The 24,604-nt window shown below is 44.2% G+C and overlaps 1 protein-coding gene across 1 annotated transcript in view; it reads right to left on the bottom strand.

The window, feature by feature from the left end:
• LOC124775577 (inactive rhomboid protein 1) overlaps positions 1 to 24,604 on the bottom strand; it is a 293,959-nt gene that overhangs the window by 160,460 nt on the left and 108,895 nt on the right. Inside the window, exon 3 of the mRNA XM_047250407.1 lies at positions 11,171 to 11,311. Within this exon, the coding sequence (XP_047106363.1) occupies positions 11,171 to 11,311 (141 nt within the window). The remainder of the gene's footprint in view (positions 1 to 11,170; positions 11,312 to 24,604) is intronic.

Raw genomic sequence — 24,604 nt, 5'->3', positions numbered from 1 at the left:
TGTTAGGGAGACTCGGTACACAGTGCAGTCGTCGTCATAATTCGGAAACGGAGCGATTTATCTGACATCCAAAAGGGTATGATCACTGGCTTCCGCGCTAAGGGTGGAAGTATTTCCAAAACGGCTTAGACTGTAAACAGTTCGTGTACTGCTGTGGTTAAAGTATACCGTGCATGGCAAAATGGTACTAACCAAAACTGACCCGAGGCAACGGTGGTGTACCACGGATCATAGATGATAGGGGTGAACGACGGCTGCGGAGGTGTGTACGGGCTGATAGACGTTCAACTGTTGAGCAACTGATCGTTCAGATGAACAAAGGATTTGCCAACAGTGTCTCCTAAACGACCGTTCGGCGAACGTTGTTACGTATGGGCCTACGCAGCCGGCGCCCGGTTCATATACTTATGCTGACTGCTGTTCATCAGGGATGAAGGCTGGAATCTGCATGCCTGCACCGCAACTGGATGTCCACTGAGTGGCGACAGGTGGCCTTTGGAGATGAATCACGTTTAATGCTCCATTGGACAGATAGCCGTTGGTGTGTACAGCGTGAAAAGTGTAAGGGCAAAGGCTGCAGGCCGGGGGAGGGAGCGTTTTAATGTGGGGAATATTTTAGTGGCATTGTCTGAGGTGATCTCGTCGTTGTGGAAGGCGCAATGGATCAACGGAAGTGTGCATCTATTCTTGGGGACCATGTCCATCCCTACACGCAGTTTGTTTTTCCTCGGCACGACAATGCAACGCATCACACAGCTCGCAGTGTACTTTCGTCGTTAGAAGAGTATCAGCAAGAGTTTACTTTACTCCCCTGATCACCAAACTCCCCGGATTTGACCCAATCGAGAATCTGTGGGACCATCTCAGTCGCGCTGTTCGAGCCCTAGATGCTCAACCGCAGCTGGCAACGGCACTCGAGTCGATTGACTCAAAAAGAGGTAACAAACCTCTCCATCGCTCTCTAAATTTTGGTATATTTGCATAATCCAAGGAAAGACAACTCAAGAACTTAATTTGATGGTGGTGGGGGAGGGCTGATGGTCGGCAAATGATGTGTCGCTTATGGGGAAACATGTCCTCGAACCGCCCGTGGCAATCTTTTATTTGGTTGATCTGTCTCGTTTCCGTGCCCTGTAGAAAATGTAGTATCGATCACTGCTACGGAAGTTGAAACTTGGAATAAAAGAGTTAAATAGTGAAGTACTTTTAGCTCTAGCTGATGCTAAGGAACAATGTTCTATGAATACCACTGGTGGTCGGAAGCTTCCGTCGCTGTTAACTGTTAATGGAAATGCGCGAAGTATTGTTATCTTCAAAGTAGCTGATATCGTCATATTATTCTGTAGACCGATGTTTTGGCCTCTTGCAACAGTGGTAGAACCGTTAGTGTGCAAACAACAAGAAGCGGTCACATTTCCGGAAAAGCTTTATTGTTATCGAATTACTAAGCTGTCCTAACAGCGGCATCTCTTCGCACTTTTCCATCTCTTCGTACTCACTGCTCCCTGGAATGATTTCTGTGTGGGTTTCTTCGCCTGGCTTCTCGCTTTGCTGAGTTGTTCTGGTGATACGTAAAGACTATCTAGAGACAACTAGCTTGAAGCTTGTAGCACGTTCTGATACTATGTTGAGCAATCCACTCTTTTTGTCAGTTCGCAATCGACTGTTTCAGACGGAACACACTGTAATCAACACAACCGAAATTTTCGCATAATGAAAGTTGGATCAAATGTAACATAAAGGCCATTTTCAACTACTACGTAAAACTGCTTCAAATTACCCGCATATCAACGTTTTTACTTACTTTAGCAGCTCTCAACTTGTCGTTCAAGTTTTCGCCTTCGTTTTTTTTTTTTTTTTTTTTTTTTAGAACTTATCCCCAACATTAGTAGCATTTACTGAATGCCACAAATAACTCTACCCATAGCGATATAACAGTTTTTCTGGGAAATAGCTTTCATAAACCAATGCTACAAAATCTGCTTCGAGAGCACTCTTCAACGAATTTTTTATTCTTTCTTTACAAAGTAACGTATATCAATCGAAGTAGGAGAACAAAATACTTCAGTACAGGTAACTTATTCCACGTAAAAGATGGTGTTTTAATTAATGTTAATAATTAACAGTAATTAATCAAAAGTTCGATATAATAGGTAAATAATCTGAGAAATACTGTACGTTGAACAAATTTGTAATCTACTTATAAAATGCAATCTTTTGATGTACATATTAAACCCATTCTGTTTAATTTATATTTTTCCATTTTTCGAGTGGGTTTCGTGTTTGAATCTGTTTGGCCCGAGGATAAAAGGACTAAAATATTTAATCAGTTTATTATAAACATGATTTGCATGCAAAGTCAACTAGAAATCAGTGAGGGTGCACAGATACTATTTTGGTTCATTTATTGCTCAAAATGGTCCTTCAGCATCATTTTAAAGTTCATAAGTAATAATTTGTTTCAATATGCATTATGTATTTGCAAGCTGTAGAGACAATGATCTCAAATTGGTTCAAATGGCTCTGAGCACTATGGGACTTAACTTCTGAGGTCATCAGTCCCCTAGAACTTCGGCGGCCCCGTTTGCATTGGTGCCAAGAGGATAGGGACTGGACCAACGAGGAGTAGAGTCGTATTCTCTTCTCTGATGAGAGAAGATTCAGTCTGAATAGCGATTATGGACGTACCGTCATGTGTAGAGAGGTGCGAACTGTACCGCCATGTGTCGAGAGGTGCGAACACACCTGGAAAATTGCCGAACAGCGCAGGAGGGGAAGCTCATGCAACGAGAGGATATTCGGCGAATGGACTGGCCTGTCCTTTGCCCCGGCTTAAATCCCGTAGCGCACTTGCAGAATGCGGTTTGGAGACGTATTTCAGTACCTCAACATTCACCAGCGACCCTCCAGCAGTTGTCAACTGTGCTAGTGGTGGAATGGAAAGCCCCACCACAAGATCTCGTTACCAACCTTGTTGCCAGCATGCAGTGCTGTCAGTGGTGATCACACAGTCGATTGAGAATCGTATGCCGTCTTTCGTAATGTCAAGTGGACCGTCAAAAACGGCGGAGACTTAAGTGTAATTATTGTCACTGAATACAAGTTTCATTACTGTTCGTCTTTTTGTGTATTTCATTTACCTTCTGTACAATACTGTAGCAGTTTTTTCTATGCATGGTCCAAGTTTCATGCAGCTATATCCTTAGCTTTTGCACACCAGTGTATTGTGTTGGGCCATTGGATTAAGTTTTAGTATTTTTCTGCGCAGTATTTGCAAATAATACTTCATCAGTGGAAAGAGACATCTTGACCACGGGCTCATCGCCAGCTGGGTCAGCAGGATCCTTCCAGGCAATTGCCAGCCCTTCAGCTGCTGCATCTCACCTATGTACTCGCATCCCGTTATGGTGTAGCTCACGGAACGCATAACTCGCTGCTACCTCGGCCAGCTCGGCCCAACAGAAAGCCAGACAGCCACGCAGACTAACGTAATTCTTAAGTACGGTTTGCTTGACTACATAAGAATGACGTCACAAGCTACCATAACATAAGAAGTTGCCTGAACTGAAGGAAGCCAGTTAGCGTTCGTTCATACTCTGTAAAAAACGATGCGCCAAGAAGGAATTATCCGAATGGGACGGAAATAGATAGATTCGATGTACATGTACAGAGAAACAAATAATTTCAATTTCTGAAAAAATGGATGATTTATTGAAGAGAGAGAGAGAGTGTTTGAGAAACTGATCAAGTCAATAACGCGTTGGTCCATCTCTGGCCCTCATGCAGGCAGTTATTCGGGCTTCAGGTTGTTGATAGTGTTGTTCGTCGTCCTCCTGAGGGAGATTGTGCCAAATTATGTCCAACTGGGGCATCAGATCGTCAGAGGACCCTGCTATGAAACGAAATGGCACCCCAGACCATCACCGCTGGTTGTCGGATCGTATAGCGTGCGACAGTCAGGTTATTACCCTGCTGCCGTCACGGTCGTCTCCGCACACGTCTTCGTCGTGGAAACTCGTTGACTGGACTAGAATTGCCTTTAGCGATGAGTTCCGCTTCGAACTGAATGTGATCCCCGATGACCAACGCTGGCGTGTCTGGAGACGCAGTGGAGCGGGGGAATACCAACCTGACTATCCCCATACGGCGCGGAAACCAGGATTGATGGATGGTCTAGGGTGTCATTTATGTTCATAACAGCACGCCTTTGGTTGTCATCCGGGGCAGCCTTACAGCACAACAGTACATCGACGATGATCTACGCCTCGTTTTGTTGTCCTTTATGACAAGTCATCCTGGGCTTACGTTTCAGTAATATTATGTCCACTGCCTGTCTCCGTGCTTGCCTACCCTGCCTTGGCCAGCAGAGTCCCCGGATCTCTCCCCAATTGAGAACATTTGGAGCATTATGGGCAGGGCCCTCCAACGAACTCGAAATTTTGACGATCTAACGGGCCAATTTGACAAAATTTCGCACGATACAAGTATTCCCCTGGAGGACATCCAAGAACTCTATCAATTAATGCGAAGCCGAATAGCTGCTTGCATAAGGGCCAGAGGTGGACCAAGGCGTTATTGACGTGTTCAATTTGTGAAGCTCTCTCTCTTGAATAGATCATCAAATTTTTCTGAAATTGTAAACATTTGTTTGTCTGTACATGTACATGACATCTATCGATTTCCACCCACATTTTTTTTTTTTTTTTGTCTCAGAGTTTAACACTGAGCAACGCTGCGATCAGTGCCCAACGAACATTTTTAATTACCACGTCAAGAGTTTGAACGCACTCCACCGAACTACGTGTAGTAGAGTTTGTGTGTGTGTGTGTGTGTGTGTGTGTGTGTGTGTGTGTGTGTGTGTGTGCGCTCGATGTTATTTTGGTTTAAGTACTTTAGAATGTTTTCGTTAACAACACTGAATTTTGTGTTCTAAATTAATCATTGGTATGTGGAAAAGATAGATTGATGCCTTCAGTGGGAAGGCAACCTGTTACTTCAATTGAATGTATTGGTGCAACCAGAGTGCAATTACAAAAATTTAAAACACGTTTAGTAGGGCTAATCACAAGGGAAAAACTGCAATACTTATAATAGGACATGGTTGCTGTTATTGCTTAGAACATTTTACGCTACTCAGTTGCACAATAGGTAAATATTTTATAAAATAAGCCAGTTAACTAAGTGATAAATAATAAATATCCCAGAAGTAGATCATTTTTAATGTCACTCTAGAGGCCTATTTACGGGAATCTGTTGGTGTTCCCATAAATTATTTTTTTTACGCTTGGGACTATGAATTTATCAGCATGAAGCAGCGAAGAGGGAGAGTGCAATTGTGAGGTAAATATTGGATATACGATAATTTTGCAGTATCAGTTATCGCCATTAAAGTTATACTTCAGTGTTAGCTACGTTTCGCGGCTATAGCTATTATTACTACCGAATACAATGAAGGTACGTTCCAGTATCCCACTCCCTTTTCCAATAATGGGACGCTTGGGACAACGCAAAATCAACAATTATTTCATCTGTTGATTGGTTCTTCTCCTCTTCTTCCTTAAAACCCCATGTACTTGTGACTTCGCTGATTGAATCGCAGTCATGTAAATTTGACGATCTTAATTCGTAAGGTCTTTTCTGTTTATTTGCGCCAGTTGCGCCTAGCAATCGTATTCTTCAAGAACGCGTGAATATGATGTATTAGGCTATGTGGATCCATAGTTTTTACGTGGCCCATGAATAGAGTTTCAGCTTTCATTTCTAGTTGATGATTTAACGTTTTTTTTGTTGCAGAACAAGTGCCTGATGTGTAGAGTGATTGTGATTTGATTACAGTTGACTATGTTGGACTTTACAGTTCAGGAAATGTATTCTTTGTTCTAAATATTGATCGTTGACTGAAACGCGGTGTAGGTAACACATTTAAAGAATTTAGTGCATAAGTATTGCTGGAAGTGGCAGCTAAACCGCGTCCTGAGCTTAGCTGAGAAAGTTTAATTCAAACGATGACGAAAACTGCCGCTGCACTATTAAAAGTGAAATTATGAAATTATGCGCCTTTGAGCTAATAAGTGGTCGCATTACTGCAGGCTTTTAAGATCAGTTGTTAAACTTCTGCAACAGTTGACGCACAAAGAAGATACTTGGGCGGTAATAAAGTTAAAAATTAGGTTTCAAAAGCAGTGAAAGTTTTGCAAATTTTCTTCTGAAAAATTTCGTAGTGTGAGAATAAGCATTTCTGCACAGACACGTTTTCTCAGGCCTTCGAAATTTGCGTATTATTCTGTCACCACACGTTAACAGCACTTATAATCTAGGTACCGTTGGGATGAGTTGCGAGATCGCGAACTCTATTAAACACTTCGCTACATGAGTATATATTGAGGATGTAGCCAGCCATTTAACAGTCTGCACCTATCCTAAGCGTAGAAGGTACGTTTACTGCTGCGCACATTTTCAGTTTCAGTCCGCGGTAATATTGCTTCATAGAACAGAGTTTTCATGTGAAAAGACCCTGAGCGTGGAGAATTCTTAGATCTTTCGTGACGCCTCTCTCTGTCTTTAGGAAGTCTTGATTTCTGCGTCATTGTTACAGCTGTTATTATTATCATAACAGTAAACACAGAAAATGAGTTCACTACGCTAAATTTCGTATTGTATCATTAGGCGGGCACTTCCCAAGCGTCTCGGACTCCGTGTTATGTCGACGGAGAATTGGTATAGGTCTCAGTAAAGTAGCTAAGCATATTATATCAACGCCAGTGGTTCTCAAGTGGTTCTCTTTGCACCATTCCCAGTGTGCTGAGAACTTCCGGGAGCACTTTCAGTGGTTTACACCATAGTCCTGTAGTTCGATTTTCAAGTTCACGCATCCGACAAATTTTTCAGTTTGCTTCTCGTCAGTTCTGCTACCACGTGGGCTGACACTATCGATGATATACACTTCCTATTTCTCCACAGTTGTGACGCCTGGCGTAGACTACTGTGTCCTAGTATTCGATCATTTTGAAGTCAAAAGTTCAACAGTAATTTTTCATGATCATTTCCGACAAATTTTTCTGGCTTGTGGTCCCAAAAGTTCCTTGCCCCTGGCTGCTGCATCTCACCTATGTACTCGCATCTCGTTATGGTGTAACTCACGGAACACCCCATGGCGTTCCGCACGGAATTTCTCTCATCTGCAAGTTCCTGATTTGGTCGGGTCGTCTTCTCATCGCAGGTGTGAAACTTGCGTGTGTTAGGTACAGCGATGTGTATGAAGAACTTGACTTGCTCAGCCTTATTGATCACTGTTATACAAGGTCATTACAATGGATTGTTTTGTCGATTATTATGCTGTGATTCCAGTACGTTTTGCATTTTTTTCTTCTCTACAAAAACGAGAGGAACATATATGTAGTATTTCTTTAACTGATAGATCTGTTCCAACTTTGTTGGATTATCCCGTTGCCCTCCTCATTTCTTTACAAATATTCCGTGTGGGCAGATTTTACTCTCAGAAGCAATATACTATATCGTCTACTCTGATCTCCACACTTCCTACAGGTTTGATCTATTTCCTGCTTCTTCCGGCACTTTATCGTCACGGTAACCTGATCTTGTGTTATCGGAAATGCCTTAGTCATAGTATGCAGATTTTTTTAAATCTTCGCGTTGACTTGCTAGAATCATGTAACAACTTCAATTAATGTTGTTTCTTGGTTTCTTCATATTATTCAGTACTGCTTCATCTTCGGCCCTTGTCGTTTTTTCCTTTCTTCTGTTCTTGGTGTTCCAGTGTCTGCCTATAAACCTTCTAAATTTACTAACATATTTAAAAAAAAGTTTATTTCTGTTATTTTCGATTATTTGATGCCTCCTATGCTTATCGAATTCCCCGAGCGTAGAACCACAATCAATACGAAGTGCTATGAAGACACTTTGCAGAAACTGCAATGTGCCATAAAATCAAAAGGACCAGAAATGCCGGACGGAATTATCCTAATGGAACCATTCCATGGTATCGTTGTGGCGGGTGTTCGCTTTTCATTTGACTGCCTCTCATATATTCCTAGAATCTCTTCGGATTTTTTTCTGAGGTAAGAGGTCTAATACAGGGTACATTCAGGCATTGAGAGACCAAATGAGGAGCTTGTCGAGTAAACACCAGCGCTATTTTCAGGATTCATCTTCTGGCTAATAAGGGCTGGAAGGATCGACAACATGCTGATCACATGTTTTACGATCATTGATCGCTCTTCATACTGTCTTGAACGCGGCTGTTGTAAGAAGCCGAAGGCCTGATTGGTCAGTGGTGTTTACGTTTTACTATCAAACTCAGATGAATTATTGATAACAAATTTCATAAGTGAATAAATGGACTTACGGATTTGGTTAATAGTCCCAGCTACTTAAAGAGATGCGTGCATGTGTGGATTGCACACATAATTCTACTGACTTTCTTTTGTGGAATATATACTTTTTGACTAAGTGAGTAATTACTGCAGATTATTCAAATAACTTACGGGTTTGTTGCCGGGTGACGTCGTCGACCACCACCGATATTTCGACAGGAGCACACCGTGCCATTCTCAAGGCACAACTTCAAGGAGGATGCAGTGTGCAAGGGAATTTATTACCTCAGTTTACAGAGGAGGAACAAGGAAGATACCAAACACAGAACAAGTAACCGCAGAGTCAACACACAACCAAAGATAACCAACATCAGAAATATCGATAGTGACTATTAATCAACAGGTGAGGCAGCACTAATTCTATCCCTCTGTTCTTTTATGAGAGACAGAGCCGGATTCCAAGTAGCATTTAAACAAAATCCACCACTCTGTTTATAAAGTTGCTTGATAGTTTGATTTCAACAGCTTCCTTAATAACACTATCCCAATAGCTGGACGTGCAAGCCAGAATCTCCGCGTTGTTGTATTCCATAGGATGACCGGTGACAAGGCAATGTTCTGCAATAGCGGATTTGGTCGGCTGTTGTAAGCGTGTGTGACGCTTATGTTCAATACACCGATCTTCCACAGTCCTGATTGTCTGACGAATATATGACATGCCACAACTGTAAGGAATACGATAAACACCAGGCATACGCAAACCAAGATCATCTTTTACGGACGCCAAAAGGGCCTTAATTTTAGAAGGTGGTCTAAAAACACATTTCACATCATATTTCCGCAAAATATGGCCAATCCTGTTGGAAATACTTCCTGCGTAAGGCAAAAAGGCCGTAGACTTAGGTGCCACTTCGTTGCTATCGTCACGCACCCGCTGCACAGAAGGCTGATAGCACAACGCACCCTTGATCTGCCTCTCACTATAACCATTCCGACGAGAGGTGACTTCGAGATGTGATAGCTCAGCTGCCAAAGTTTCAGGGTCTGAGACAACGTGGGCGCTGTGAACCAAGGTACGAAATGCTCCTTCACGCTGAGCTGGATAGTGACAACTATCAGCTCGCAGATACATGTCAGTGTGAGTAGGCTTCCTATAAACAGAATGTCCCATCAGTCTTCCTTCTGGACTGTCCTTCATCAAAAAACAGAGGGACAGAATTAGTGCTACCCACTTGTTGATTAAAAGTCACTATCGATACTTCTGATGCTGGTTATCTTTGGTTGTGTGTTGACTCTGCGGTTACTTGTTCTGTGTTTGGTATCTTCCTTGTTTCTCCTCTGTGAACCGAGGTATTAAATTCCCTTGCAAATTGCTTCCTCCTTGCAGTTGTGCCTTGAGAATGGCAGGGTGTGCTCCTGTCGAAATATCAGCGGTGCTCGACGACGTCACCCGGCAGCAAACCCGTAAGTTATTTGAACATTCAATTCGCCAGGAAAAGTTAAGGTCTCACACTGCAGATTATTATCTCATAAGACATCAGCGGATGACAATGAGCTGAATAAGTTAACTTGCTGAGTTTTATGCGCTCAAAGTTGACACTTCTTTTTGTAGCAAAAGTAGCCGAACCTAAACATGTTAACAGGTCTACAATATAGGTTCTCAAGTTTAAGTGTGCATCAATATGCACACCTAAGAATTAGTTCTACTTATTGGTACATTTGGTTAGTGGGGGGCTGCATATTTTTGACAACGTAAAGCTGTATGAAATGGTTCAAATGGCTCTGAGCACTATGGAACTCAACTGCTGTGGTCATCAGTCCCCTAGAACTTAGAACTAATTAAACCTAACTAACCTAAGGACATCACACACATCCATGCCCGAGGCAGGATTCGAACCTGCGACCGTAGCAGCAGCGCGGTTCCGGACTGGAGCGCCTAGAACCGCACGACCACCGCGGCTGGCCTAAAGCTGTATGAGCTGTGTTTTTTCGAAGTTTAAAGCTAGTCCATTTGTGGAAAACCAGCCAAGTATCTTTTTTCAAAAACATTACTTACTCTTTTCTCGGCTGATGTTTCGTTCCTCGTCTTCAGGACAATGTTCGTATCATCTCCAAACATGACTAATTCTGCGCATGGATCAAATTAAATGATAGATCATTAACGTAAAGCAAGAACGATAGTGGGTTCATAACCGAAGTCTGTGCAAACCCACTGTAATTTATCCGCACCCAAATTATGTGTTTTCTCTCTTTGTATTACTCGAATAGCCTATGGTAGCTTTCTACTTTCTGTTTCTTAGATAAGAAAGTATCTTCTTTCGCTTACGCCATAGTCCCGCAGCGATCGCAGGGTCGGCGTGGTTACAACGGATTTGGTAGTGTTAGGGATGGCCGGATGCCCTTCCTGCCGCCACCCCGTATCCCCAAGGATGGAATCAGTGTACCCCAACTGTCTGCGTCTAGTGTAAATCGTGAAATAGTGCGGACGTGTTTCAAATGTCTGCGACGCTTGTAACTGAGGCGGAACATGGGGACCAGCCCGGTATTCACCTAGCGGGATTTGGAGAACCACCTAAAAACCACATACAGGCTGGCCGGCACACCGGACCTCGTCGTTAATCCGCCGGGCGGATTCGATCCGGGGCCGGCGCGCCTCCCTGAGTCCAGGAAGCAGCGTGTTAGCGCGCTCAGCTACCCTGGCGGGTTATAAGAAAGTATGTGCATGCAGACATTGTTATTATCAGTATCAGGACTGTCAAATAAACGAATGGAAAAGGTATCGGTAGCGAAAGCAGCTCCTCGGCGGGCGCTGCCTAGAGCTGCGCCGGTGTACTCACCGAGATGACGTAGGCGAGTCCGCTGTAGGTCATGGTGGCGACCGACTGTTTCCGGCGTCCCGGCGGCTCGGCCCAGCGCGGCACTACGCCTCCGTCCGGCCGGCCGGCGGGCAGCACGTCTGGCGCACCGGGCGCCGACCCCTGCGGACATAGGCAACACACCACTCACCACTGCTGCAGCGCCCGCACAGGCGGACAAGCGCATTCTCTTGCCAAACGCACATGACGTTAGCAGCAAAAATATGCTAGCCGGAAGTGCCACTGGTTGTAACATGTGAAGTACCTGTCTCTTCATGATCTTTGCATACACTAGGAAATAAACAAGCAGCCATCGATACTGATTACACTGATAAGCCAAAACACTATGACTACTGCCCGCCGCGACGTTGGGGCGTTGCAGGCACGTGACACGATATCAAAAGTATGTAAGCGAAGCAGACACGGACGGGGGATCACCATATCGGAGGTACGGGCTGCAAAGTGGGAAATCCATTGAGAAAAGTGACTCTGACAAAGGGGAGATTATTATTATGCAGATCCCATGAACGAGTATCTCGAAAACGGCGAAACTGGTCGAATGTTCATGTGCTACCGTCGTGAGCATCTACAGGAAGAGGCAGGACAGTCAAATGCCCCTAGGCGCTGAATGATTGGACATCCACGACCCTTCAAGAGCGTCAGGTTCGGAGGCTTGTCTGCTGTGTAAAGTGGGACAGGTGGTGATTTGTGGGATCTCTGCCGAAAGAGCACAACGCTGGTGCATGCACAAGCATTTCGGAGTACACAATCCATCGTACATTGTTCAACATGGAGCTCCGCAGCAAACCACCAGACCACTCCTACGTGTTCTCATGCTGACCCAACGATATCGTCAATTACGATTGCAGTACGCACAGAACCATCGTCAATCGACCGCTGATCAATGGAAACGTGTCGGCTCCTCGGGTGAATCACATTTTTGCTACACTAGGTCGATAGTCGTCTCCAAAATAGCCGTCATCGAGGTGAACGAAGGCTCGAATCGTGCAGAGCGCCACGGACGCAGGCTGGTGAGAGCAGCATTATGTTGTGAGAGATATTTTCCTACTCTTGCATGGGACCTGTGGCAGTAATTGAAGACATGCTGACAGCTGCGAACCACATGCATCCCTTCATGCTTTATCGCAACAGCCATGCCAGCTTTCAGTGTTGTAATTGTCTGAGTCTCGGAGCCAGAACCGTGTTACAGTGGTTTGATGAGCATTGTAGTGAACTCTCGGCGACCAAATTCGCCTAATGTAAATTCTATGAAACTCATGCGGGTCCCTATCGGGCGCCATCACCGCGAACGCAAATCAGCGGCCCCTTTATATCTCCACAAACCTACCAAGAAACTGTCGGATCCCTCATACACAGAATCAGTGATGCATTTCGTTCCAGAGACGAACAGACAAGCTATCAAGCAGGTGGTCATAATGTTTTGGCTCATCAGAGTATATACTTCTTTGTAAACAGCGAAACATTTGTGACATGGAACAAGATGAAATTTATTGCTGCTTATTTCACCTGCAGCAATGCTGTTCGCTTGGATTCCTGCCCAACCGCACTTTCGGAAATCGCTACATATCCGAAAATAAAGAGCGAAATATTAGCGACAAGGAAGTATGTACATGTTATTGATCTTCTATTCACTCGCAGCAATTTAAGCTGTCCTCTTAGGTTTCCGCTTAGCCACACACTTGGAAAACATCACATATTTGGAAATAAACAGACACATATTTATTTCATCCTTCGTTTTGTAATCATACGGAAATATAAATAGCATCGAATACTGAGGAACGTACTAGTATTACATGCACAAGAAAGTCCCAGAGAGCGTTAATACCGCTAAGATGGAAAAAAAGTATTACCATCGAGCAGGACACGAACCTACATCTCTTCACTGCGCAATCCACCACCTTGTTCATTGCGCTAGTCCTGTGTTGCGATATTTTCTGCTGTTGCCTTGATTCTCATTCTTTCTCTCGAAGACTTAAATCGTTGATGCGTCATTAACTGACATTGAATGACAAGAGAGATGTGTTTGTGATAAATCTTCTCCAATGATCCGTCGCCACGAAACGGCATACTACAAGTCATAATACAGAATAGCAGTGTAAGTCAAAATCAGCGGTGTCTATTGCATCTACTCAAAGATACGAGTAGTACACCAGTAATGTTTAATAGTCTCTGGCCATAAACAGAAGTAGTGTAATTCTGCCGTTAACGTATACTGCCGAGCGATGGGCGATTTCATCTCCGCGTTCTGAAGAGCGGCCACCTTAGATGTCGCCTGCACAGCTGAGCACTGGGAACGTTCTCGTTGCTATCTATGCAGTATACAACACAGCACCGCACTTTTCGCGTACCACAGATGCCAAGTAAGTTCTTTATAATCGAGTACGTTTGAGTATATGCTGTGCCATTAAATTTTTTCGTAACAGGCAAACGAGGAGGCAAATATCTCATTAAAAACTGTGACTGACGGGGCTGCAAGAACCGCTAGCTATTCCAATCGTCAATAACGAGAATAAAGAAGGAGTGTGAAACAGAGCTGCCATAGCGTGCTGAAAAGTAAAGTCTTCAAATGTTCTATGTAAACACTCTTAAAGTTTTTTAAATAACACAAAAGTTATTAACATTCTACATCTTTATTTTTCATGTCTACATATTTATTCCTCAACTCAGTCACCCTGACGACGAACACATTTCTCCGAACGAGAGACCGCTTTGTTGATGACATCACTTTAAAATGTCTGACCTTATTGTCAGAGTCACAACTCACCTCTGCTTGGACGGTTTCATCACTGTGAAAGCGAAGTCCTCGATGGTGTTCTTTAAGTTTTGCAAACAGATGAAAATGAGATGGGGCGAAGTAAGGACTGTATGGAGGGTGATCGATGGCAATGAGCCTAAGGCATCGGATTGATACAAATGTCGCAGTGCTCGTGTATGGTCTGGTATTGCCTTGAAGAGGGAGAGGTTGCTCCAAGTGTGGACGAACTCTTCAAATTCGGAACTCGATTATAACACTCTGTTCCTGCCGCACCGACATAGTTGCGTTGCACACACTCACATGACACGCTACAGTTCGAAGCCCTCTAGGGGCAGAGGGCTGCAAAAGTGTAGACATGAATAATAAAGATGTAGAATGTTCATAACGTTTGCTTTATTTAAAAAGCATTAAGAGTATTCAGATAAAAAATCGGAGATATTAATTTTCAGCCGTCCTTCGTAATTGTACGGTGAATGAAAGAGAACGGAAGGCATTGATTTCGGCACGCCCTCGTGGAAGTACTTCCTCTGGCTTCACTACTTTGGAAAGACGCTGAATAAGGAGAAGAAAATTTATATTTGAGTTAATATTGCTGAAAAAGATGTCAGTGCACTGACACATAATTTTAGTTTTCTGAACAGACTGGAGTTTGTGCAGGGGGCAATGTAGCAAGTTCACGGTTCCAGAGTCAACAGAGGGTGTCTGTCCTCTATATGTGCAGCGATGAAGAGTAAAGCTGTGTTTATATCAAAGAATATTGTACAATAGAGAACAATGTAATGAGGTTGTGAAGTTGTTAAGACACTGATGTCATATTCGAGGGGATGGAGTTTGCTCTCTCCGGATATCCTCATTGAGATTTTCGGTGGTTTACCTAAATTATGTCGGGCAAATGTCAGGATAGCTCCTTCATCCAGGGCTAATGTATCCTCATGAAGCCGTGTGCCTGACCTATCTTGATACCGCATTCTTACACACACACACACACACACACACACACACACACACACACACACATTTTTTTCTCCTTATTTTTTTTTTTTCAGGGGTCTCTTTCTGGAAACGAAAAATTGATCTTGTTTTGCTTTAGCTGATCCTTGTTTATTCAACAACTTCTTTTTCGGTACTCTATAGGGAAACTATTGACTCTGAACGCCTATATTTGTTGAATTGTGTATTGTGCTGAAATATCACGTTAATACGATCGTTTGTAGACTCGCTAGCTGTAGGTTACAAGTTGTGCGAGATACACTTTTGTGAGTAGTTTCAGCTGTCACGGAGTCTCCACCACCACCGTTGTCCCTTGCAGTTCCACGCCAACTGTGCACTTATGGGCTAAGTTACGTGGTGCGCACTCTACCTGCGTTATGCTATAGTAAAAAGCAGTAAGGAGTTGGGCAGACGCCACCGACCGGCTTAGTGCATATGCTGCAGGCGCTCACTCCGAACATTCCCATCGAGTCATTGATTTTCGTTTGGTTCCATTTTTTTACTGCTGTGGTGTCGTCCGAAGGGTGGCTGCCAATGCAAAATTGGCACCTCGCAACGAAACCACAGAAGAGTACAGTCGCTGCATGCCGCACCGACGAATGAGCAACGCCGGCGTAGTTACACCTCGTTGAGCTTCTCCACGCCAACACAACGGCTCGTCTACTTCCAGCTGAGCAGAGGAACGCTCGCCCCCGTTTTCAGTCAACCATCAAGACGACAGTATGGCCCCTAGTGTATTAAATGTCTTAGGCAGAACTTAATGTGGACAGTATGTTAGTTTTTCCTCAAGTGAAGAGGTTTGTAGAATTATCTGTATCAAGTGATACTTTACGTAATATTCAGAAAAAGTTGTAAACATTCAGAACATTCCTGTTGAAATCGATTGTACAAAGTTAAGTAAACCTTCATATCTATATGTCACAAAGTGAAGTAATATTTTATATGTTATAGTTCCGCTCTAATCTCCTCCCGAAGCAAATCAAAGAGCCCACCGTTGTGCCTGTGGGCGTATTTTGGTACTGCAGAACTACATTTTGCAGAAGTGTCATTATTAATAGAAGAAACTGACACTGATGAATGTATACGGAAGTAGAAGCAGGAACCTTACAGTAAACATAGATTCATCAAACGAGCCATTTGCGAGATAACTGCGAAATTCTGGTTATGGGCTGCCACTGACTTTATACGTTGTAAACATCTTTATGTTTTACTGGATGTACACAAAATACGATACATGATGTGATGATGTTTATAGAGCTAGTGTGGAGTTCTAATTAGCCCATATATACAGACAGGAAAGGATCTAGGGTTCGGCTGCGGGGGGTGTGAGGGGGTGGGGGATAACTTCTTACTGCTCACTTTCTGGCCAAACATTTTACTTGTTATCATCCACAGTTTTAACATGCCACAGATTTCTACGATTCCAATAATAGTAACAACAAAATGGGTAGAATTTTTTATTATTGTTACTAAAGTTTGCCGCGTGGGATTAGCCGAGCGGTCTAGGGCGCTGCAGTCATGGACTCTGCGGCTGGTCCCGGCGGAGGTTCGAGTCCTCCTTCGGGCATGGGTGTGTGTGTGTTTGTCCTTAGGATAATTTAGGTTAAGTAGTGTGTAAGCTTAGGGACTGATGACCTTAGCAGTTAAGTCCCATAAGATTTCACACACATTTGAACATTTGAACTAAAGTTTGAGCGCTGCTGGAAAACGTAATGTACAACAATAGGAATTTTCAGAGTTTTGTTTTAGGTTCTCTTTGTGTCGATATTACTTTAATTTGCTTACAATGGGCTCTTTCCCACTTGTCAGACCAAGCTGTTCCGGTCTTGTTGGTGTTTCCTGCCAGTCCAACTGTCTAGCCTTGAATTTTCCGCCTTAAATTTTATGTCTATTACATCAAGCTGTGCTAATCCTGCTTCTTTCAGGCCTTCTTTTACTGCACCAACCCTCTTTATTGTTTAAATTTTAGCTGCTAGCCTCGTTGAATTTCAAAGCCTTTGTAGCTGATCTGGTTGGTTCTATTCTTTTAACATGCAAATTGAATTTTAAGCTGCGTTTATTCATAGCAGTTGGTGTAAATTTCCATTTCTTGATATGCCCAAGATTTGTATGTTCTTTCGTCGATATAATTTGGACCTAAAGTTTTATGACTAATATTCGTTCTCTTTTTTAGGCTCCTTCAGTGTCTCTCTCTCTTCGTAATAATTATTTCAGCCCGATATGTTAGGCCAAGTGGCCAGTAGTTAGCAGACCGAGTGACGGTGCAAACTCTCGTCTGTGACGGAGATCTTTTCTCGTAATTATTAAGAGCATCCGACTTTTTGATAAGGGTTTTTGGTCCGACAGCTGAGAAAACAAACGTGTTTGCTAAAACATTGAACTAATTAACGAAAGCGTAATAACTTGCTATTTCAGCAAACCACTTCTGCCAGCTCCACATTTACCAACCTTCTATAATCTGATACTATACAACCAAGGAGATTTACTCCCAATCATCTCCGCTATAAAGGCGGCAAAAGGAAACATCAAACTAGACCAACTTCGTTGTTAACGTCTTGATTGCGCCACGCAGGTCACATCGAGTCCAGCTGGTGTAGTGAACATGTGCCGGGACGTGACAGTAACAAACTCTCAAACTTTGACTAAGTCTTAATTTACACAGTAATAAACCAACGTGTGCGCTGAACATTGTCAGTATTTCACTTACATATACTCTGTAGACCTGAGTTTTCAGTCTTAGTGCCATGTAAGCGTGTAAGTAGAAAAATTCGGTTTCTCAATCGTTTCCGCATACTCTGGGGAAGTCATTCTTTCTCACAGTGGAAGGTCTTCCCACTTCTCTCTTCCCTAAGTCAGTTTTCTGAGGTTTTTGTCGGTTCTGCCTGCGGTGTTATCAACTGTGTCAAATTTGTTGTTGACGGCATGCACGGTCAAACTGGGTACGTGCAACATTACCTGGCTAGAATAGTACCGGGGAAGTCGTAAACCCATCTGAAAGGTAGGCCCTCACACAAGAAACTGAAAAGTGTCCGGTTTTAAGTGTGACTTTCGTTATAGAATTCCTTACCATTTTTGAGAGTCTTAGTTTCATGCTATTTTATTCTCCTAAAGTTCGCTATGAAATTTTGAAATTGTACCAACAAATATATACACTTCTACTGAAACGTGCTTTTAAGAGGGGGGAGAGGGCGGGGAGAGGACCGTGATATTTCTTCTTCAGTACGGCCTTCGGTGAAGTTTGCGCCCTATTTGATGGGACTCGAAAAGTTTTCAATTCAAATGAATCAAGATACAAAGGAATTTTAGACATTCGCTGCGAGTGGGCATAGATTTAAATTAGTGGGGAAAGCTGAAAATATTTGCCGAACAGGGATTCGAACACGGGTCGCTTGCTTATTTGGTGGATGTTCTGGCCGCTACGCCATCCAGACACAGTAGTCATCGCAACTGCACGGACACCCCTAGCACACCTGCCGTCAGATACAAATTTGCAACTTATCCACACAATACTAATGTAGTTTCCCTTGCCCATTATCCTCATTACTTGCGGCAATTCGCCGATTCCCGTAACAGTTCCAGCTTCTTGTGCTCCGCACTGAAGAGATCGTTGGCCGTTCGCCTTAATTATAAATGTGGTGCCTCTTCTTTCGGACGTGTACGAAAGAGCATATACTACTTATATATCAAATTAATTTCTGTTAACTATGACAATATTTCATAGTGAGGTAAGTTGCGGTAAGAACTTGTAAGAGATGCATGTGGAGGTATTCATGTTCCTATATACCATAATGTCGCACCGGACGAGAACAGTGGTGAGATTTTTCCTCAACACTGACAGGTTTGTAGCATTTCTGAAGGCGCTCGAGTTGAAAACGAGAAACTCACTATCCAGTCTAAATCAAACAATGGAAAGTCCAGGATGGAATAATTACAATATTGCGAAAAGGCTAGATTGCTACTCACCATAAAGCGGAGATGCTGAGTCGCAGATAGGCACACCAAAAAAACTGTCAGACACGTAAGTTTCAGCCAAAAGGCATTCTTTCGAATCAGACTACACACACACACACACACACACACACACACACACACACACTCACGCAAATGCAACTCACACACACACATGACCACTGTATCTGGCTGTCCAAGATGCTACTCGGGGCGGGTGTAAATTGAATATGCGCAACGGAGAATAAAAACGCTAAAATGAAGATTTAGCCCTGTCTGACTACCCCCTGAAGCAGATCTTAGGATCTCTTAATTCTATAAATTACAATCTAAACATAAATGAATGATGAAGGCAACTAGGCCTACTAAATGATAAACGTTCTCCATGCTTGTATATTTATTGTAGATTAAAAAAAACCGTTATATTACAAAGATTACATTTCTTAAGTAAGATTACTAATCAATTGCCCAACTCTGCCCCTTATTATGACTGCGCGGTCTAATATCAATAACGCGAAATGGCTGACATCATCTACGTACCAAACACTAGAAGACAATGCTTTCAAAGGTGATCTACGGTGGTGTGGAACCTCAGTGGAAATAAACAAACGTGATCACAGCTGTTTATAGCTTTTATAGCCCTAATAAGCCGAAACAATTTGCGATATCACCGTATGTACTGCATCTGGTGCGTCGGCGGGCTGGTTCTCGTACACGTCTGCCTCGATGGAAGAACGCCAGCCACAAGAAACCTCTTTCAAATACTCTACATCTACGTCTATATACATACTCCGCAGTCCACTATACGGTGCGTGGCGGAGGGTACTTCGTACCACAACTAGCATCTTCTCTCCCTGTTCCACTCCCGAACAGAACGAGGGAAAAATGACTGACTATATGCATCTGTACGAGCCCTAATCTCTCTTATCTTATCTTTGTGGTCTTTCCGCGAAATATGAGTTGGCGGCAGTAAAATTGTACTGCAGTCAGCCTCAAATGCTGGTTCTCTAAATTTCCACACTAGCGATTCACGAAAAGAACGCCTCCTTTCCTCTAGAGACTCCCACCCGAGTTCCTGAAGGATTTCCGTAACACTCGCGTGATGATCAACCCTACCAGTAAAAAATCTAACAGTCCGCCTTTCCGCTTTTATGTCCTCCCTCAATCCGGCCTGATAGGAATTCCAAACGCTCAAGCAGTACTCAAGAATAGGTCGTATTAGTGTTTTATAAGCGATCTCCTTTACTCGGACGGCAGAAGGCGGTCCTCTGACTAATATAGTCTAAATACTGTCTTCTCCCCTCTTTGTTTTACAGACGAGGAACGCGAACTCCCAACCACAAGGACGGAGTTCAGACAACGTCTCAACGTAAGTATAGGCAGAGGAAGTGCTCTCAATTACTGGACGCTGCGTACTCAACGACGATTTCCAAACCGGAGGTGAAGTCCAGAATCGTATAGGTTCGCAACAGTACAGTGCCTAACTGTTCTAACTATAAACTCTCCTCAGAGCAAAGACAGCAAGTCCGTCTGTATCAGCAAAGCTGATATCAAGTGACTGTCACACACAGGCGTTCACAATGTAACACCATGTTTCTCCAGCGCTGGCTTCCGAGCAATGCTTGACTACCCACCATCGTAATTCCGGAAACGAATGATATTCCCGAAACGAAGGAATATTCTCCCTCTCTACAGATTCTTCCAAACGCTGACCAACAATATTTTAGTCTTTTGTCGTCCAGAACGGAAAGTTTGCCAGGAAAAATCTATACTCGTACAATGGTACGCTTCTTGGTAAAAATCCATGGAAATAACCCAGCCTGCGTGGTTTCCGAGGTGACGCTTCCTCGTTCCTCTCAGCTGCATCCAAGATTTTCGTAGTTTCCAAAGCATAATCCTTCCCGCCCGGCTACAACACCAGCCGGTGGCGACTCTATTGTGCTCCAGCGCTTAGGTGCTACGATGTCTGTCTTGCTATTTCCTGTGTTTAAGCAGGACCAACACACCTGTGGGGGCCTTCTACCCAGGGCTTGAGTTCCATCTGCTGTTTCATTTCCACTGTCGTTCCAACCTCTACTAGTATGGTAATAAAGACACTCCGTCACCTTTCATGTAATAAGCGCTAACAATTACTTACAAGTCGTACGTGACAATGTCAGTCTCCTTTCAATATTCATATAAACGATGTACTACCTATCAAATAATACCTAATGTGGTTGTAGATCATGGCAAAGTATGTGGATGAGTGCTTGTAAGGTGCGAAATTATAGCCACCTTACAGCAGGGAGACAGAGGTCATGAGAGTGTGACGGGTTTGCGTGAATATGTGTTTGTATGTGGTCTAATTCGTAAGAAGGCGTTTTGGCCGAAAGCATACTCTGATGAGGCAGCCAGAGACAGTGGTCATGTGAATGTGAGTTGTGTTTGCGTGAGTGTGTATCTGTATGAGGTCTAATCCGGAAGAAGGCCTTTTGGCCAAAAGTATACTTGTTTGACAGTCTTTTTGTTGTGCCTGTCTGCGACTCAGCATATCCGCTGTATGATGAATAGCAATCTAACCTTTTCATAATATTGTGACTGCCCAGGCTAAGTTATGTCTCATTCATGAACAGACACTCACCAGCACTCTCTTACTGATGTCGCTTATTCTGGGCGAGACACTAGTCGCTGGCTCGCGGGGATGAGTTTGTGTGATATGGGCGCATCAGGCGGGTCGCCTGACATACAGAGCGCCATCTCGAAGCCGAAGGTACACGTCCGACAGGAGATGTACGACTCGGAGAATGCCACGAAGCTGGTGCAGGAAAGCAAGGACCACTGCATCACTTCTTCCCGCTGACGGATAACAATGTGGTTGCGACTATACGCGATTATTTCCTGTGCCGTTCAAAAGCGACGAGATAGCTCCTCCACTGCCGCTTTGACGTCTTTCAGATGAAGGCGTCTCTTGTGGACGGTTCAGAGGATGACAACGACGTTTCCGGCTGCGTCGTCAGCGCCCGGAAGGCGGTGTCCAGCTGCGAGTCTGTGTGCGCGCGTGTTGTTGCTGGGTCCGTGGGCGGCTCGGGTGTGGGGTGTTTGCAGGGCGCGGCTAATGGCGCCCTGTTGACACAGCCCTGGGCCGCACCGGGAGTGGGACAAGAAGCGGCCCTTTGTGCGCCGCCTGGCCGCCTGGCCGGCGCCCGGCAGGGCGCGCTCGCTACAGCCAGCAGCGGCGGCCGCCTCGCAGCGCAGCAGTGCTGCTCTGTTCTGTGCTTCCCGGATCTGTCACACAGAAGTGGGCGGCTGCGCACCACGAAGTTTTCCGTGCCGAAAGAGCTGCACGTACAGTGAAGTGTGAGAAAACTGCAACGGCCAACGGAATGAATCGAGTTAAAGAAAAGGTAGATTTTGGTATCACCCGCAGGTAATGATGTGGAGCTCGTAAATATAGCTCGCCTCAGTGAATGTTGCCAATTGAAAGGTGGCTACACTGAGTCACAGCGCCAGAGATTGCGCCAAAGATTATTATTCCGCCGCCTCCACTGGGGCAGCAGTAGTTCAGAGGTTGCCGTGGGAGTGCTTGTTGAGAGGATGTCGAGAGCAATACTAATTCAGAGGATGTCGTGTGCAGTTGTTGTTCTGTGGGCGAGACAGTAGATGCTGTTCGGTTGGTGTAATGTATAGATGGAAGATGTTGCACAACCTCTGAACTACTACTGCCCCAGTGGAGGTGGCGGAATAATAATCTTTGGCGCAATCTTTGGCGCTGTGATTCAGTGTAGCCACCTTTCACAATTCGAAAATCTACTACGCTCAACACAATTAAGGGCTCACGTTTTCGAAACCCCGTAATAGTCTCCCATTTCGAGGCACAAGTTTGAAATTTCTTTCAAAGGTAACTAGAATCATCCTCTATAATGGTGCTTAACGTGGCGTGCCACACCACCACCCTCGGTCTCGGCGACGCTTCAAACAACAAGGTCTCGACACACATGAAAAAAAAAAATAAAAAATAAATAAAAAATAAAAAGCCAGCGCTCAGAATTTTATGTGGAGTGTAGACTGGGTTAATGATGTCACATTGGCACCAATTTCACCTCAAGTCTGCCCAGTGCCGCCGCTGACCTGTCACACAACGAGTAGGCCGTCACACCTTCACCTCTTCTTTTAACGCCTCTGCGATGGAGGTCAGAATCGCCACGCCCAGCGTTGGAATCATGCGGGTTTCTCATGCTTGGTCGAGGATAATATTTCTGACACATTCTCGCTCAGACGCGACACGAAAAGGCCTCAACGGGTGGCATCAAGGGCGTCATTGAAATCACCCCTTTCTTTGGAGCGTTGACTCCCACGCATTTCGCAGCCGAAAACGACAGTTCGAATTGCGATGAGCAACAGCACGACGTTCTCGACAACCCCTGATACTGCTAGCACCCCCGGACGTTTCAATCACTTCTCTGGGGACACTGTGACGCTACATCACTATCGAAAGTGACTGCATCACATTTCAGTGCAGCGTGAGTGCAATTTTTGCTCTCGTTGTGAAGGTTGGAACCGGTAGCGACCGTTGAAAATCATTCATCAAAATTTGAACCTGATCCAAAGCTGTGCTCCTGATTCACGCCCTCCTTTGTTGTGATCACACGGGGAGAGGTTGGGCAGCGGGTGCAACGTTGACACATGCATGAATAAAACGGCCGAGAACCCATCCCTCTGCGGCCACTGCAGTTGGATAAGATCTCTGTAACGATTTCGCGCTGGCTGTACGAACCTGAAAGAAACGCGCTGGTCGTCTTTGGAGCTTCTCTATTTTCTCTACCAATCCTATCTTGTACTGATCACATACTGACGAATAATACTGAAGTGTCTGGAGAACGAGGATTTTTAGGGGTCGATCACTCCCTGAGGATTCTTCCAATGAGTTTCGGTCTGGCATCAGGCTTTCCTACGATGAACTTTAGCTGGTCGTACCACTTTAAATCCATCTATACGCCCACTCCGAGATATTTCATCAATGTCAGTGCTTCCATTACATGTTCGGCAGTCGTGCAATCATACAACACCGGGCCTATTCGCTTGTTTGTGCTCAGTACGTTACTTTTTTTTGTGTTGAATGTTAACTGTCAGTCTCTGCATCAACGTCGATCCTCTTCAGTCTTCCTGCGTTTCGCTACAATTTTCTAGCGTTGCGACATCTCTGTATACAACAGAGTCATCCGCGAGTATGGACTAGATCATTTATGTATTTTGTAAACAGTAATGGTTCTATACCACTCGCAAGGGTTTCGTCCGAAGATACTTTTATGAATGAACATTAAGACTGACATCCTGTATCCTGTTCAGTAGTAGCTCTTGAGTACAGTCGAAAAGTAGCAGTGATGTTCTGTACACTCGTATTTTGTTCATTAGGCGCAAGGCGCAGTGAGCAACTTTGTCAAACGCCTGCCGAAAGTCAAGGAACACAGTATCAACATGGACGCCGGTATCTACTGTCTTCAGTGTCTCGTGGACGAACGCAGCGAGCTGCGTATCAGACGATCGTTGTATGCGGAATCTATATTTATTCCTACAGAGGAGGTATTCGGTCTCCAGTAAGGTCACAATACGCGAACATAAAACGTGTTCCATAATTCTACAACAGACTGACGTCAGCGGTATAGCCTATAGCTATGGACGTCTGTTCAATTGAAAGAACGAACCGCAGTACGATCTTCCTCTGT

The sequence above is a fragment of the Schistocerca piceifrons genome, chromosome 2, assembly GCF_021461385.2.
Source record: "Schistocerca piceifrons isolate TAMUIC-IGC-003096 chromosome 2, iqSchPice1.1, whole genome shotgun sequence".
NCBI classification, from domain to species: domain Eukaryota; kingdom Metazoa; phylum Arthropoda; class Insecta; order Orthoptera; family Acrididae; genus Schistocerca; species Schistocerca piceifrons.
This window is presented reverse-complemented; position numbering and strand designations above follow the sequence as displayed.